The 11,513-nt window shown below is 37.1% G+C and overlaps 1 protein-coding gene across 1 annotated transcript; it reads left to right on the top strand.

The window, feature by feature from the left end:
- Positions 1 to 2,881: 2,881 nt before the first annotated feature.
- SLC7A13 (solute carrier family 7 member 13) lies at positions 2,882 to 10,274 on the top strand. Its single transcript, XM_013172401.3, has 4 exons — positions 2,882 to 3,817; positions 6,391 to 6,522; positions 8,118 to 8,482; positions 9,228 to 10,274. Exons 1-4 carry the CDS (start codon positions 3,094 to 3,096, stop codon positions 9,471 to 9,473), a joined length of 1,467 nt encoding a protein of 488 aa, XP_013027855.3. The 5' UTR covers positions 2,882 to 3,093; the 3' UTR covers positions 9,474 to 10,274.
- The last annotated feature ends 1,239 nt before the right edge of the window (positions 10,275 to 11,513 follow it).

Raw genomic sequence — 11,513 nt, 5'->3', positions numbered from 1 at the left:
AACCTACAGTGATTAAAAGAGATCGGTCATGATAAGCACTGACATTCATGACAGTGAAAACCTTGACATTGAAGGCTAAAGGGATTTGGAAAGTCAGAAAATGAAAAGGGAAAATCCTCAGTACCAGAAGTAGAAATGAACAGTTGAAGTTTCAGGATCAATCTTAAGTGTTTTATAGCACTCTCTTGACCTCATTTTACTGTCAAAGAGAAGTCAGTAGTTGGCACTCACAAGAAATGTGGTTGTTCCCTGTTGAGTATAAAAATTGCAGTACTAAGGCATTTTATTTTGATGATGATATAACCTTTCAGCCTGCTCCAAGTGTCAGGGGAATCTCAGTCTTGTCTTACAAACAAGTCTAGGTTATTTTAATAATTTATATTTGCCTTATATTCAGCAGTTGAGTCTCTGTATGTCTCTGAAGTGAGTGTGACCAGGTATCTAATACATAGATGTGTGTGAAGCAGCAGACGCTGACATAAGAGACCTTGAAATAATCATATAGATAGTGGCAATTTATCCTCTCAGCCAGAGGGAGATGTTGGACATGTTACAGAAAACCTTGAAAGTGAATATTTATGATGTGCTTCACAAGACTCTGCCCTTTTATAGTGGAGAAAAAAAAAAAAGGAAAAAAAAAAGGAAAAAAGCAGTTTGGCTGAAGACTATCTGTTGTTGTATAACCAGCTGTGTTTCAGTGAATTCTTCCCTGGTAATGCTCACATGAATATACTGTTTCCAGAACTTCAGATTTTGTTGGATTTGCAGGAATGTTCTTATTATCTCTGCTCTTACTTACCTTTTCCTCTTCTGGCAACAAAACACCAAAATGAAAAACGTACTTTGCATAAATCTCAAAGCATTCCACTGAAAGTCTAGAAACATTTATCTGAGACAGAAAGCACACACAAAGTAATAATCTCAGTGGGGTTTTCTGAAATCAGTCAGCTTTGTAAGAAGTGAAAAAATCCTTATTAATCTGCTTCTTGGGGAGATTTTGGAAATGCCTCTATTATACCAGAAATTAACATACTTTAGCACAAACAGTGTAACAGTTGCATCTGTGCTTTAAGCTGCTATTTAATGTATTTATATATTTGTTTTTAGAATAGTAATCTAAATCCAGCTGTATATGGCATCATCCACAAAATAAAGACTTTGAAGATTACTGGGAATCAAAAAATGTGTATGCATTCACAGAGAAGGAAGATCAGAAAAGGCACTGAAATAAAACAGTTATAGGAATTTATATATTTTAGCCTTCTAAAACATTTTTAACACTTAATTTCCAGTTCCTGAATAGTGATGAATAAATGCTTTGAATTACTACAAATTATTCATAGCACATGGTAAATGCATATATGAGTTTAAATATATGTTGCAATTTATAAATTGAATAAATACAATTTAAAATATATGCAAATTTTTCTAACTAGAATTTTTGTAGTCTGTATGATGACTTTTTTCAAAGGTGAAAATATAATGGGTGGTGCAGTGATTTGCAGAAGATGGAAGAATTGTCTTGTTTAAGTGCTATTCTGACCTGTGGATTCTGTCACTGACTATGCTATGTTTCTTTGTGATGATGGACACGCACTTTAACCAAGTTTTTCAGTGTTGCTCACCAAGGTGGCTTTTAGTTGCCTAAAGCAGGTGGCTAATGCCACTTCAGATGCCCAGCATAGCCTCTAGCTGCCACTCCAGAAGGGCATGAATATCCTCTAGATCTTGTGTCATATTCATCATATTTCCATGTCTGTTTTAGCTAAAGATCTTATACATGATGGAATATTAAATAAACCTAATCTTTCAGAAACATTTTTTTTATATGTGACTGAAGGTCCAGCTGTTCAGGACCAATCTGAACCATTGTCTCTTTCAAGATGGGCCATGTCAAAGCCATGTTTTGTTCACCGTGTTACTGAGCTTTGATGATTTGGACAAAACTAATTCTGCAACTTGACTGGCAAAAAGTAAGACCTTTGCAGCTTGTAGTTTTGGTACTGTTCCTTAACAGCCCTAAAGGTATGCGCTGAACTTATTTCTCAGTTTCCTTCTTTCTTCCTATTTTTCTTTACATCTTCTGAAAAGAATAAATATGTTTTTCTTGGAGAAATATCTATGACAATGGTCCACCCACATCCGATCAAAGAGAAGCTCCTTCTCCATAGTATGAACATAAAATATGCCAAAGAAATGCATAGAAAAATGCATTTCTAAGCAGAAATGCTTTAAAAAATCAGTGGCTACACCTTAAAAGGCACACACCAAACTAGTGGGAATTTTCAACCTTCATCTTTTTGTTCCACAGCCCCCATATATACTATGGAAATGAAAACACGGCCCCCCACCCTTGTAGTGCTTGAAGATTAGTAACTGCTTATGAAGTACTTGCATAGTACTATAACAATGAATACTCTAGAAAAACTAGGAGTAAACTGATAATGCTCTTTCTAGAGCAGTGTTTAATAAGTGAAGTATAAACAAGCTTCGGTATACACAGTGACTGATAGGGATTTGGCAAAACATCCTGGTATTCACTACTGATCACTGTTCATTTTATATACCGACTGTAGGAAAATACACCTGCCTGTTCAACTCATATCTGCATCATTGTCCATAGCATAAAGAGGGCTGATTTTTTTCTTTGTGCTACCATGCCATTCCCCTTTCCCTAGGTCTACTGCAGAGGTGACATTTCCCCACCTCACACAGTTGTCTCTGAAGACATGTAAATAATATGGAAATCCTTTGATGATAATCAGCAGAGAAATGAAAAGCATCTCCTATGTATTATTTGTTATGCCAATTTCCTAAAAACTATCCCCAGACCTTAATAATTTCTGAAGTACATATTAAACCAACATGTCCATGATTTGCCAGCATTCCTTTAAGCATCTGGTTAATCATCTTCATACACAAGACATCCAAACCCAAAGTATGCTCTCCTTTCTGAATGATTAAGCCGGGCTTCCCATAACATTTCACTGTCAAGTAGGGCCATGACAATGAGTTAACAGCAAAGTGAAAGGAAAATACATATAATCTAGCCTCTCAGGTCATAGAATCTGCTGTGAAAAATAAGAAAAAAAAATGGGAAAAGGAAAGAGTGATGATGCCAAAAAGGTGAAAAGAAAAGGAAACACCAAGATGCAACTCAAAAGAAATATAGGTTATTTTGATGGGGTAAGTTTTATTATAGGATCAATAGTAGGGGCAGGGATCTTTGTGTCTCCTACAGGGGTGTTAAAGCATTCCCTGCTTAATGTCGGCGTTGCACTAGTGATCTGGACTGCTTCTGGACTGGTTTCTCTGATGGGCTCTCTCTGCTACGCAGAGCTGGGCACTGCTCTGCCGTTTTCCGGAGGGGAATACAGCCACATTAAAAGAGGCCTTGGATCCCTGCCTGCCTTCATGTTCATCTGGACGTCAGTGTTCACCAAGCCAGCATCAAACGCTGCTCGAGCCTTGCTGTTTGCTGAATATGCCACCCAGCCCTTCTACGGCATTTGCCCTGCACCAGAAGTGCTGAAGAAATGCTTGGCCTTGGCCGTCCTCTGGTCCCTGGGGATCCTGAATGGCCGCAGCGTCAAAATGGCTGCCTGGGTGCAGACGGTTTTCACCCTGTTGAAGATGATGGCGTTGTCCGTAATTGCTGTCAGCGGCATAGTTCTCCTCGTCGGCGGGAGAAAGGAGACCCTGGCCAGATTTGAGGACATGTTCAACTCAGAGATGCCCAATGTGTCACAGATCGCCGAAGCCTTTTTCCAAGGACTGTATGCATACGGTGGTTGGTGGTCCCTCAACTACATGGCAGGTATATAACTCTTTTTCTTTAGAATTTATTCTTCAGTAGCAATTTTTAACATTCCTCAGCTAGTATTAGAAGAACTTGTATCTCCTTCAAGGCAAGAGGGTCTGTAAAGATACACATTTCATGGTGCAAACTATCCACCAGTCCTGCGTTTGATGGGGCTGGTAAAAGGCATTGTTCTTCTGTATGGAAGTTCCTTTCCTCTTGTACAGTCTCCAGAATCAAATTGGCATTTAAAAATGCCTACAAGAGAAATTTAGGAGGTTTATTTAAAATCTCATATGTCAAAAGAGTTTTTCATGCTTTAAAAAAATAAATTTTGAGTTTCTTGGTGTCAGTGCATTTTTAGAAAATGATGCTCACATAGTGCCAATCTATTTGTGCACTAAGGACCAAATACAAAAAGGTGACTGATGATCAGCTAACATGTATTTAGACATCTATACCTTCTCTCAGATTGTCCAGTTGATTTGTACATGGACAAATTCATATGAAATTGTATTAGATTATAGCAATTTTAAGGGATATATAGGATAGCCCATCCATGATAATTCCTTGGGGAAATACAGTTTTGCACAGAAGGTGAAGAAGAATGTATGGAAAACAGTATAACTCCTTTCATATAACTTAGATTCAATTTTAAATGTTTAAAATCTTTTGGAATATTCATTTACTTATTCTCTTCAATATCTGATGATATGTAACAGTAATAAACAGAGCAGTTTTTCATGAAAGCTGGATAATGCTCAAGATATTAGTTATGCAATTCACAATGAGTTAGATGAATAGTGTGTTATAGTATCATCAGATTTACAGAATTAAGTTGTAAGCAAATGGATGGAGTGGTTATATCTTTAACCTTATTCATCCATTGACCTCTACCACATGTAAAACATTAAATAGACCCAATGTGTGAAACATATAACACAAAGTTCAATGGTGAGAACAGTGTGAAAATTGGGTTAATGTTTAAAAAAATGACAGTTATTATTACAATCCAGCAATTCCTGCATCGAGAATATGCTGTAATAAAAAAGGTAATAAAAATCAGAAAATAGAATTTTGAAATCTTAACATTTTCTTAAAGGCAAGCATTTAGCCCTGTAAGCCCAATAAAAACCAAAATCTTTCATATAAGTCCTATTTTCTGAGCAGTTACCAGTAGTAATAAATACAATACACTAATAATAAATACAATACACTAGGCAGCACAGCTGTTTAGACAGATGCAACTATGCATTTGTCCTCTCCTAAACTGAATTTCCTGTTCTTCAGCAATAACTTTCATTCCTGTGAGCTTCTGCTAAAGAATCAGGTGCCAGCTGGATGGCAGAACTGTAACTAGCAACAAAACAAGTGGAAAGATAAATTCAAAATGGCAATTTGGGTGATTGTCCCCGTCTGTGCTCAGAATTATCAAGTGCATTTCCTCCATTTTAAATAAATCCCAAATTAATCTCCAGTAGACTGTATCTGCATTTCCCTGTTGTTCTCAATCAGTCCCTCTGGTCTGTGCACTGCATCCTGGAATGAGGCAGGGTCAAGGCTGATGATCTGGGCAGGAGACTGAGATAGTATTTGGGGGAGTAAAAATATTCTTCCTCCTATGCAGAGTTCATGTAAGTCGTACTCTAATTTGACTTTTCGCTTGGTGAGTTACCTGTTCATAAAGCTCAGGAAGTCTTTTGTAATGCTGAGGGAAGTAGGAACAGGAGAGGAAGGGAAAGGGTGAAGGAGTGAAAGAGAAGAAATAACCCTTTTTTTCCCCCAAGCCTCTTTGACCAAGGTGAGGATGAGTTATTAGGGTTCTGGAAATCAACGCCGTCTTTTCTGGGATTATCACAGTTAGGAATGTATGCCAGCACTTCAGTTGTTCAGATACCAAATTTGGAGTTTTTTCTTAAGTAGATAAGAGTAGTTTTAAGCTAAGATACCAGGCTTAGCACTAAACTATTTTTCTGCACCAGAGTGGCCATGGAAATGGTAATTACAGCAGAATCCAGCTGGAAATGGCCCTGTTTTAAAGCCACTGCATTACTGCTCTTCTGTCAATATCTTCAGTCTTTGCTGTTATATTTTCTGTATATCCCGATGTAAGAGCAAAGAAATGTTTTGGGTAGGAATAGGAAAATACACTCAAAAAATTTTGCATCAGGACTCATGAAATGATGAAAGAATAAATAACTGATTTTACCGTCTCACATTCAATCTTCTGATTTAAAAATATGGCTACTTGAAATTTTCGTAACAAATTGAAATTCTGAAGTACAGTTATATATTTGTTTAACCAAATCAGACAAAATTTATCAGTCCATTTGTCATTTTTTATTATTCTGTCAAGACTCTATCACACCCTTTTTTTCCAAGATACTTGATAGCTTAAAAAAAAATTAAAAGGTTAAAAATATTTTATTTAGGCTTCTTTGATGATAAACTATTTCAAAAGCACTGCAGGAGCTCACAAGCAGTGTAGTTTAGGAGTCATGATTAGGGTTGGAGCTCCAACCTAGAAATTGCTTGCTTTATTATTATTTTTTTTCTTTTTCTTTTTCTTTTTTTTTATTTGTATTTTTTAGAAGAGATGAAAAACCCTAGCAGAAATATCCCCTTAACTGTGATGACTGCTGTTCCTGCAGTAATTTTGTTTTATTTACTGGTGAACATCTCATATCTGACTGTCCTCACACCGAAGGAAATTGTCTCCTCAGGTATGAGTTTGATATTTTTGTTAAAAAGGTGTCGTCCATTACCAGACCCATTTGATATCAATGTACTGGGTTACTTGTCTTCACCTAACTTCACAGTCAGGAAGGGAAGTGTGGGTTTCAGTCTAAGTTTTAATAGAGAATTCTTGTTTAATTTTACTGTAAGGCACAAGTTGGACTGAATTCAAACAGATGATATTAGGTGCTGAAAATATTTGCTTACACCTGCACTGGCTAAAAGGAAGTCAGGAGTGCATTGAAACCTGGAAAATCAAGTGAAGATTGGGTGTCTGTTTAATATAGGTAGGGACTTTGTTTTCCCGTAGTTTTAATCCTCTCTCCTCCTTCCTTCCCTACCTCATGGTGTCTATGGCTGAAGTCCTTACTATTTAGGAGCTAGACAAGTCACCTGTCAAAGTAACCTGTTGTGATAAATAATATAGAACTGGCTATAGCCATTTGGGGTTGAAGAAGTGTTATTAATGGTAAGTATTCTAATTCCTTAGAAGACCCTACAAAAGTCCACCTTATGTAAAGCTTCTCTCAGATGCTGTACCAGTAAACTATGCATAAAAAGGGCTGAGAGGAATTGTATTTCTCCTTGATTGTACAAACAGCACCTTTTAAATCTCACCCTAATTAGACAGCTGTGAGACCTTACCTCCACGAGTGACAAAGAACGTAAGTTGTTTTGATGTTCTTTTTATTTATTTATTTTTTTTTATTTTTTTTGTGTGTGTGTGTGAAAGCAGCTCAATAACATAAATGGAAGCAGTGTAGCTGTCACTCAGCAACCCCATGTTGTCACTCAGCCCACGATCAGTCTATCTGCTGGGAGAGACGCGTACATTTGCAAATCCATTCTGGAATGAAAGCAGCAGCAAACACCAGAACCTCACCGAGCAGCAGCTGCCCTGCTGGCACGAGCAGTTCCTGATGTACCACAGGGGAGCTGTGCTAATTTACGTCAGCTGAGGAGATAACCTTAAAATTATATCTCTCATTTCAAGCTTTGCTATGTATTGCTGCAGTTCTTATTCATTCACTACATTTTTTTTTTTGTTTGTTTTATTTTGTTTTCCCCTGCTCTGATGACTTTTTATGCTGTGCGGATCACTGCAAGACCTATATTCCTCATGGCATTTTGTTAGAGGCCTGTACACACATTTGTGTTGGCAGTGTCCTCGTTACAATAGGTCATGTCACCACTGTGGTCGTGCAGGGGACTAATACCTTCATTTTCTTTCTCCAGACGACCCTGCCCATGCATGCACATTTGTGATTCGTGATGGTGAGATGCAGCTGTACCGCTTGCTGCCACTGGGAGTCAGTCCTTTGGGAGTGGGCCGCCACAGCTTCACCCAGCCTTCAGTGGTGGGCAGCAGTCCTCCTTGCTCTCACCCACCTCATGCCAATTTTTAGCTCCTGAGTAAAATACCCATAGAATTAGATTAGTCCCATCCGATTGTTGCAACTAATGCCAGGCATTTGTGATAAATAATAGATATTTCATGCATTTTAAGTTTCCTTTCTGTTGAGTCTGTCGGTTATTCAGAGCATGGGACCTACACCACTACTGATGCTTTGTTTTCTTGCAGTTGCTGTGGCAGTAACTTGGGCTGATCGAGTGATTCCCTCTGTTGCCTGGATCATTCCTCTCTCTGTTGCTGTCTCAATATTTGGTGCCCTCAACAGCAGCATGTTCACATTAGGTCGATTAAGCTACGCTGGAAGTCAGGCGGGACATTTACCTGTTTTAATCTCCATGCTCAGTGTCCACACTTGTACACCAGCTCCAGCCATGATTTTTTCAACCACCATTGCATCCATTTTTATAATCCCCTCTGACCTTCTTATGTTAACAAATTACTTTGGATTTTCTGCCTGGCTTATGATTGGATTGACTTGTGCAAGCCTGATTGTACTTCGATACCGGGAACCTAATCTACATCGACCATACAAAGTAATTGGAAATAAGTTATAAAATATTCTTACAGCTTTTTAAAGTCATGGGTAGTGTGCAAAAGTTATGAACAAGTGCAAAACAAAAGCTGATAGTCACTACAAAATTACAAATTGTAATCTTGATGTTTAGAGCCTTATTCATGATCCAGAGCAAGTCTGCTTCACATTGAAGAGGGAAGAGGAAAAAACAGATGGTCCTTGTCCCAGAGATACACCTGAAAACAAGGAATGGATATATGCATAATGGGAAACAGGGAACAGGATACTGTGTGAGCATGTAGCAGTGACAGGAGCCATGTGGAATCCAGGCTGGCAGTTCATGGTTGATAAGACCTTGGTCTATCCTCATCTTTCCTGACACAACCACAGTCATTACGGCTAGGTTTGATTTCATCTCAGTCTAGCTGTCAGAAAGCTGAGTTGGGGACGTATGCTAATCATCAAGGCTACTCCTAGGCACCCAACCCTGAATTTATTGTAGGTGCCCGTAATATCTGAAATAGGTGAATGTCTTTCAGGTGCTGCCTATCTCTTCTCCATGACAAGAGAGGGACTCTGAACAAGTGTTGTAGACAATCTGAGGTCAGATATATCAGATATGTCTCATCCTGGGTGAGATTTCAACAGCATGAGAAGTGGTATTATAGTGTTGCAAGGAATGCCTTATTCCTCCTAGGAATGATGCATGAAATCACAGTTGTTCATTTTATTTCCTAAAACATTTTTTTTTCTTTCTCTTGCAGGTGTTTCTACCAGTTCCATTTATGATGGTGGCAATGTCATTCTTCTTAGTTTTAGCTCCTATAATTTGGTCTCCAAACCTGCAATATGTTTATGCTTTCTTGTTTATGCTGGGGAGTTTTATTGTTTATCTTCCCTTTGTACATTTTAAAATGCATTTTGCATTTCTGGATAAAATTACTTGCCACTTACAGCTACTGTTGGAAGTTTCTCCTGCTGATGGATCTGCAGAGAGCAAACATGAATAATGGCAAATGTTTAATCCTAGTGCAACTGACAGCCAGTAGAGGATTTTCTTTATCTGAGATTGTAGGTCACAAATTACATGTTAGGCATGATACATAGGCATGCATGTGCTTGCATGTGTGTATATACATATACTTGCATATACATATATTGTACATACATACATACAAATGTATGTATATACATGTATATATATGTATATGCATGTGAATATAAACATCTAGCTTCATGACTTTATGTGTGTATATATAATTGTGTGTGTATATACATGCATATATGTAGATATACATATTTAATAGGTGCAAAGAATCTCTTTAAAAAAAATAGTAAAACTGTAAAATGCTCCCTCTTGCTCCTGAAGGCAACGATTAAAGTTGCATATGTAGTTTAAATAACAGCAATAAAACTAAATTACAGCACCAATTCTTACCAATATTATCGCAAATAAATAAATGCATAGTTGTCAGCATCATTATATAATACATTTTTGGTCTCCAAAGTAAGTTGTCTGGATTATTTCTACTTAATAGTTTGTGTATTAGAACTTCTGTTTTTAAAGGCTTTATACTTCTGTTCATCTGCTAACTTTTTTTTTGTCTGAATTTATTTTTAATAAAAAAGCTTTGAAGAACATTGTAAAATTGACTGAGACTTCTTTTTAATCCCAAGAAAACTCTATATGGTGTGCCTTGGCTATTTTAGACCAATACATACACATGCAGGGTGAAATCATAGTAAGCATCAAATAAGGAATTAAACAAGAATCATTTATATTGTTTGTCACACCAATAAAATTCAAGATATCTAAATTACTTTACTAGATTGTTTAATTAAGCATTAATACCTTTTTTTTCCCTTTACTTCCTTTGCTGTTACTGAGAGATGAGAGTTTTTTGTCCTCCTCCCGTCCATTTTTCTTTTTTATGAAAACAAGATAAAGTACTGACTTTTTAAATTTTTTATTTATTAATGTTGAGAATTGGGCCACTTTAAGTCCACTGAGTATTTAGGCTTAAAAAACCCATAACCAGTAGACAGGAAACATCACGTACTTAAGTGGTTAATCTATTAATACATGTTGTTGTTTTTATAATTATGATAGGATTACATGTTTAAAGTGGGTTTTCACATCTGTCTATGTAATCCTCACCAGTACAACCAGTAGATGGCTCCAGACCAACATCTCTCTTACACAGGTATATTCTGGTTCTCTGGATTTTGTATTAGTGAGAACAAAAGTTTTATAGTTGAATAGAATAGAAATTTTATAGTAGAACAGAAAAATCCTTGCTAGAAGATTTAATTCTATGATACATCAAAAATGTAGAGGTCAGAATGATAGATTAGAACTTTAGACAGAGCTACTCAGAGTATGGGGTACCCATCAGTAATGCTGGGATCCATTTGAAAGCTTAGGAGGATTTGACGTTACATAGGAAGAGGCCCCGAAATGAAGACAAGTACAAGAAGCATGTGGTTCTTCTTACAGTGGGTGATGTACCCAGAATGGCCGTCTGGGGTAAAAAATAGGCCCTTTAAAATGCTGTAGGAAGAGAAGCTTATGCAAGTGAGAAGTGAAGTGAATACAGCTGAGCTGGAGGCTGGATTCTGCCGAAAACAAGAGAGGAATCAGTTTAATTTCACATAATAGAGCCATCAGAAAAGCATTTAGCTTGCTATTTTAATTAAACACACACACACACACACACACCACCAACAACACAAGAATAGATATATTTTTACAGAGTATTTTAAGAACTGAATTTTAGTAAGTATGAACAAAAGGAAAGAATTTACTGTGACTAAAGCATCAACCAGGGATTTGTAGAGGAAGATTTGGTGCCTTGCAATGCCACTGATTTTCAACTGACCTTGATCAAGTTACCTATTTAAACCCATGTTTTAATATGTAAATAAAATTGGAAGTCATAAAGAAAAAACGTGGATAGTACAATAATATTCCATTGAGGACCACATGGCCTAGATTGAGGACTTGATTTTTCATAGTGATTAATACGTTCAAAGTGCATATAGTATCCTTG

This window comes from Anser cygnoides, chromosome 2, assembly GCF_040182565.1.
Source record: "Anser cygnoides isolate HZ-2024a breed goose chromosome 2, Taihu_goose_T2T_genome, whole genome shotgun sequence".
Taxonomy (NCBI): Eukaryota; Metazoa; Chordata; class Aves; order Anseriformes; family Anatidae; genus Anser; species Anser cygnoides.
Note: the sequence above shows the minus strand (reverse complement) of the source record. Positions and strands in the feature narration are given on the sequence as shown.

What these genes read in the sequence shown, in the direction of transcription:
- SLC7A13 (XM_013172401.3), top strand. Translation starts at nt 3,094, where the DNA reads ATGGGAAAAGGAAAGAGTGATGATGCCAAAAAGGTGAAAAGAAAAGGA. An exon ending in GTCCCTCAACTACATGGCAG is followed by an intron (nt 3,818 to 6,390) that starts GTATATAACTCT and finishes TGTATTTTTTAG; the next exon opens with AAGAGATGAAAAACCCTAGC. An exon ending in ATCTACATCGACCATACAAA is followed by an intron (nt 8,483 to 9,227) that starts GTAATTGGAAAT and finishes TTTCTCTTGCAG; the next exon opens with GTGTTTCTACCAGTTCCATT.